The sequence below is a fragment of the Aethalodelphis obliquidens genome, unplaced genomic scaffold, assembly GCF_003676395.1.
Source record: "Aethalodelphis obliquidens isolate GAN/ISIS:26980383/991018 unplaced genomic scaffold, ASM367639v1 scaffold66, whole genome shotgun sequence".
Lineage (NCBI taxonomy): Eukaryota > Metazoa > Chordata > Mammalia > Artiodactyla > Delphinidae > Aethalodelphis > Aethalodelphis obliquidens.
In genome coordinates, this window is record NW_020838010.1 from 5,314,601 (window position 1) to 5,320,570 (window position 5,970).

The 5,970-nt window shown below is 45.9% G+C and overlaps 1 protein-coding gene across 3 annotated transcripts in view; it reads right to left on the minus strand.

Moving 5' to 3' along the window:
* Positions 1-1,945: 1,945 nt before the first annotated feature.
* AMOT (angiomotin) overlaps positions 1,946-5,970 on the minus strand; it is a 60,662-nt gene continuing 56,637 nt past the window's right edge. For all 3 annotated transcript variants that reach the window (XM_027089473.1, XM_027089471.1, XM_027089472.1), the window contains 3 exons: positions 5,613-5,845; positions 3,792-4,478; positions 1,946-3,442 (listed from right to left, as the gene is read on the minus strand). In XM_027089473.1, the coding sequence (XP_026945274.1) occupies positions 3,345-3,442; positions 3,792-4,478; positions 5,613-5,845 (1,018 nt within the window). In that variant the 3' untranslated portion in view covers positions 1,946-3,344. The remainder of the gene's footprint in view (positions 3,443-3,791; positions 4,479-5,612; positions 5,846-5,970) is intronic.

Sequence of the window (5,970 nt, forward strand, 5' to 3'; positions counted from 1 at the left end):
TCCCTGGTGGCGCAGTGGTTGACAGTCCGCCTGCGAATGCAGGGGACGCGGGTTCGTGCCCCGGTCCGGGAAGATCCCACATGCCGCGGAGCGGCTGGGCCCATGAGCCATGGCCGCTGAGCCTGCGCGTCCGGAGCCTGTGCTCCGCAACGGGAGAGGCCACAACAGTGAGAGGCCCGCGTACCGCAAAAAAAAAAAAAAAAAAAAAAGTAGTCTGCACAATCAGTTTGTTCCATTTTCCAATTGGTGTCCCCAACCCAACTGTGTGACAAGAAAAAGAATGCACGACGGGGCTCTCGGTGTGTTTCCTATGGCAGATGACGGTAGATATTTCAGGTTCCTGCTATCCTGTCATCCTGAAGCTCAAAAGCAGCACTGAGAATAAATCCTTCGTTAAAACAGCAATCAAGATACATGATCTTAAAAGACAGCTCAAGCTAGTTTTATTTAATAAAAAAATTGTTAATAGGAATTTTATATCAAGTAAAGTTTGTTCTAATGAAGTTTTTCTGTACATGGGACATTGGTGTACAACTGACTTAGAAGGTCCCCAGAGACCACCAGGCAGTACAAGTTAAGACAACAAGGTCACCCTCCTGTCCTGAGGTGCCAGTAAAATGCATAGATAGATGGGAGTCCAGAAAGATCCCCCAAATGTTATTACATCCACACAATCATGAAAAGGTGGCTAACTTGAGATTTCTCCCATAAACCTGAAGTTTTTAAATGACACCTATTAGAGATTTTCTGAAAAGGCTGGATCTATCTTCCTCGTAAACATAATACACTGACATGGACTTCTTCCACCTCTTAGATGTTCCATATTATTTTAGCAAATTACCTGTGATAAAAAATTGAGCCAAAAGGAACTGCCTCTGGTGTGAGGGGGCAGAGAAGTTGTGGAAAGTTCAAAATAGTAGTTGGCCAAGAAGTTCCTCCTTTCCCCAAAATATATGAGTCTAAAGAGATGGCTGCCCCACAGTGTGGAATGTATGACATTTGTCACCTTACAGAATGTGATTAAAATGACGGCTCCCAGAGCTAGCAAAAATTCTGGCAATGTGTCATAACCATGAAAGGAGTAGATGAAAGGTTTCTTTTTATTTATTTTTTATTTATTTGAATAGAAAGTAGCAGTCCTGAAGTTTGCTACTTGTTGCTTCTACTATTTGAAGGATTTTTTTCCCCTGTGACTATAGGGTAGTATGAGTATTAACACAACTGCACTTTTAATTTCTATTTGGGATTCACTTGATGACTGAGGACTCGTGTTGGATGATCACTTCATCTTTGAAAATGTCAAGACTGGCTGAAAAATCACATCACCTTCCCTCCTGTCTCTCCCTCACCACATACAAAATAATTCCTTTTAGGAATGACCAGAAAAACATTGTTAAATATACCATTCCCATACTCGCAGAGGAACCCTGTAAGATGATCCGAGATAGCCAATCCCATAGCAAGAAAAGTGAGGTTGATTTCTTAGGGGGATGTTTCATGTGGCTCAGTGTTGAAATAAGGATCAGGAAAGGGAAAACCTTGCAAAAGGCACTGCAGGAGAGGCAAGATAGGAATTCAAAACCTTGGACAAATTACTCAAGCCAGGGACATTTTCCAAAATGCATGTGCCCTGGACCGTGTCAATGTCTTTTCTTAAAGTGGGGCTTTTTGTATATAAGCGTTTCCCAAATTAAGCATGGTAAACGGCAGAGTGGAAAGCTGTGTTGTGTGATCTTGAAAAAGTCACTTAACCTCTCCAGGTCTCAGATTCCTCATTACTAAAATGAGGGGGTATGGCTATATTGCTAAAGTTCCTTCCAGCCACTATGCCTCACAATGTAATATATCAGGCCTACTCTTCTATGAATTTGGTTTCTAACTAACATATCCCCAAACCTCTACCCCCCCACCCTTACCTAATACCCCCACTCCCCTCACCCCCCCCAATACCCCTGAAAACTGATCTTAATGACATTGTCTATGGATTTATCACCTTAATGAAGGGCAGAGAGGCGACACAGGGCAGAGACCTGTGGCAACAGGCAGCCCTTCTGTGTCCCTGGAGGCAGACCTAAGGCAAAGCTTGGAGCCACGGCCTCTTTGGTCCCTGCCCACATGTGCGTTTCCTGCTGCTCTCCAAAGGTATTCCAAGATGGAGTCACTGGCAGTGAGAAGAGGTAGCTGAGGATACTGCTGCAGCCTCCCTCTCCCCTGACTGCAGCATAGTACTTTGGGCTTCTGATGCTATTCCCTTGGAGGTGATAGTCATATATGCCTTTTAAGACGTATGCTAAGAATTTGGGAAAACAACACGAGTTATTTCAAAGTAGTCACCAGAAATTCAAAGCATTCAACCTGTCAACGAAAACGCTTCCTCATTTTGCAAATGATTGGCAATTTGAGACTGGTGACACAGCCAGTGAATTTGTGCTGGAGAAGAAATAAACACTAAGCAGGCTGGTCTCGGGAAAGGCAAGCGAGCTATGTTCCTGGCTACACACAGACCACACAAGTCTGCATACAGCGCCTCATGCAACTCTCCATCAAGGCCTCGGATGGTCTAACTCCCTAAGAGAGAAGAAGTTGTACATCACTCAGCTAATTTACTCTCCTAGCATCTGAAAGCAATATATTAATTATCCAAATGCATAAATTACTCCACAGTATATATATGAATGTATGAACCTCCACGAGGGAACCAAAAGAATCCACTTCCAAAGCACCACTGAAATAAAGATAAACACAATCTCCTGGCCCAGGGTAGCTGGGAAATTGGGAGGGAAAATTAGCTCCAGCACCCTTCCACACCCCAATACTCCCTACCTTTTCTCCAGTTTACATAGCTCTTAAAACTATTCCCTTTCATGTGCCCGAGGCGAGAGCTCTTTCTGGATGCTGCCTAGATGGAAACTATACAAAACAGCACACACCCAAATCCTCTCTGGCTTCGACTTCTGAACTACATGTTACACACTGTCTTCCAAACATACTGTGCTCTTCGATTAAAGAATGATCCAGAATATGGAAATGCTAAACAAATTGCAGCACATTGAAAACACTGATGTATATCCAGCTATTAACAGTCCCAGAATTTGTATAAATCCCAACAATAAACTTTAGAGCACATTCTCATTGATCTGTCTTTAGAGGTACTCTCTAAGTGTACCAGAACAGACTGGAGTTCATATGGTATTACCTAAGCACTATGTTGTTTCAATAAAAAGTCCCTTTAAAAAACATCCCCCCACCCAACCCTTGTCCTCACCCTCAAAATAAGAACAAACAAAAGGGAAAAATGATTAAAAGCATTCTTGCTGATAAACTGCAGCTCTTGATTAGGCCATTTAGATGAGATATTCCACCATCTCTGCATCAGGCTCTTGTCCCAGGATCTGAATGGGAGCTTTTCTTTCCAGAGTATTGGAGTGGAAAACAGGGCCATCTAAATGGAAATAAGGGGTTAGAAAACACTTAGGGACAAGGTGAAAACTCAAATTTTAGAAGTGGCTTTAGAGCCCCCATTAAGCCTCAGGCAAAGTGACATTGGCCCACTACACTCCCCCTGTTGTTCACCTGAGCATTTACTTTTACTGGGAAAATGACCTTGACTCATCCCCGTTCTATCCTGGAGAAGTCATTTACAGACTCCCTGCCCCTATCTCCTCTGATTAATCCGCTTTAGAACTTGAAAAGCCCTGCCCATTTGACCGGCTGTGCCTAAACAGCGGGCCAACCACCCGATCTGTCACTGAGGGCGGAACCCAGGGCTACCTGATCCAGAGAATTACTACCTGTCTTATCTGGATTGCAGCTCAAACTTGGTATAGACAAACGACGTGGTCCAGAACCGGCAGCTGGACTTGCAGGAGCCTCAGCCTGAGCCAAAGCTGGAGCTGGAGCTGGAGCTGGAGGAGCAGCTGCAGCCGGAGCTGGAGTTGGTGCCTGAGTCTGAGCTGGAGCAGAAGCCTGAGCCGCTGCTGAAGCCGGAACTGGAGTTGGAGCCGGAGCTGGAACCGGAGCCGGAGCAGCTGGAGCAAGCTGAACAGCAGCAGCAGCAGCAGGAGCAACAACAGCAGCAGCAACAGCAGAGGCAGCAGCTGGAATCTGAGCAGCAGCAGCAGCTGGAGAAACAGCAGCAGCGAGAGCAGCAGCAGCAGTTGCTGGAGACGGGGCGGCGGCGGTGGCGGCGGCTGGAGCGGCAGCAGCGACAGCCACTGGAGCAGCAGCTACCATGGTGGTGGTGTTGGTGGCAGCGGTGGCAGTGATGGCGGCAGCAGTGGCGGCAGCAGCAACTGGAGCAGGAACAGAGATGGGAGCGACAGCTGCGGTTTTGTTGGGTTCCGTTCCCCGTTCTGTTTGCGTGCTGCAGTCCCGGCTGCCTGTCTTGGAGTGAGCTGACAGTAGGGGAGTCGAGGGCGGCACAGGCGAGGGGGTGGAAGGGACAGACTCGGCACGGTAGTCTCCACCCAGGAGGATACCTACAAAGGAAAGAGGGAAAGAGCTTAGAAAACTACAGGCTATTCCAATATAGACATCCGATTACCTCTTCTTCCTTGCAGGAGGTTCAGGAGGAATAGGAATGGTCCCAAATTCTCTACTTTTGCCTCCAGTGAACCCAGGAATCAGTTTGTCAGGCACCTCCCACCGTGGCTAAAAGCTTCTTTCAGACTTGGCAGATCCCTTCTGGTTCTCATTCTTTAATCCCCCAGCGAAACGTATTAAACCTTTAAGTGTCCTGGGTATCTGTTCTGATTTATTTTTCCAATGGTGATTGATTTCCAACGAGCTGTCAGAATGCTTCTACTTGGTTCCACTTATAACCAACACCAGCCATTACCAAACAGCTGGAAAGGATCAGGGAAAGAAGTCTGTGGTCGCAGAGGAGTGTGATAGTAATTGTGTGATCTAAGGTTCTAACCATGACCATGGTCCCCCAAATACCTACTCTAAGCAAAGGACACTGCAAGTGTCAGAGGACCAAGAAAGGTATTAGAAGCAACAAAGAGAGCTAAAATTAAAATATACATAGCTTGTTTCCTCAGCCTCCAAAAATGTGCCTCGTGGTATCCACAATACTTCTGGGGTTTTGATTAGAGGGGAAGGAATGGACAGGAATGGAATGAAAAAGTACATTCTGTTCTCATCTCAGAATATTCTGGTAACAAAAACCTGCCACCCAGCTCCATTTAGCTTAACTAGAACTCTGCGTCCTCCTATTATATGGGAGGAAAGAACACAGAAAAAGCTGGAATTTTGAAATTTTCAATGACACGAAAGCCACATGGGCTTTGGACAAAGACAAAAGGTTCCGCATGGCCAAGGCCAAAGCTGAGAAGTTTTAAGAGGAAATTGAAGTTATCTTCTTTCCCACCCAAACAGAACTCAGGATTCTTATCGTCTAGGGCTGTGGCTTCAACCAGTGTTCTCTCAGTGAGACTTCATGGTGTCTGCTAAGTATGCAGTCAGCCTCTCAGGAGGACAAAACCCAACCAGGTATATCTTCCTCTCTAGAAGTGGGACTATTACTCCTTCTCATTGCCACGTGGGCACATATCCAAGTCAGGGCTCTCTTTAAACGTGTCACTTTAATCTTCCTTATTTACTGTCATTACCTAGGCTCCCCTTCCAGCTCTTGTCATCCCGCTTCTCTTCCATGATGGGGGTGCCAGTCAGGGTGGAAGAATGGGAGAGCAAGCCTGATCCAGCATTGGAAATGGACATCAGAGACTTTGCTGGCCGCATGGATGACAGCTGCTCTGTCTTACTTGGCTCCTTCCGGGAACGCTGCTGGAGTACCTTGATCATGGCATCCTTCTCAATAATCTGGGCATGGAGGGTCTTAATCCTAGGAGCCAAAGACAAAGAACATATAAAACACTGTTGCCACCTCCAGGTTCTGGTCTCACTTCCTGCATGGACTTGAGCTTCCGTTATATATTTTTTTTTTTATCCTTTTTTTTTTTTTTTTTT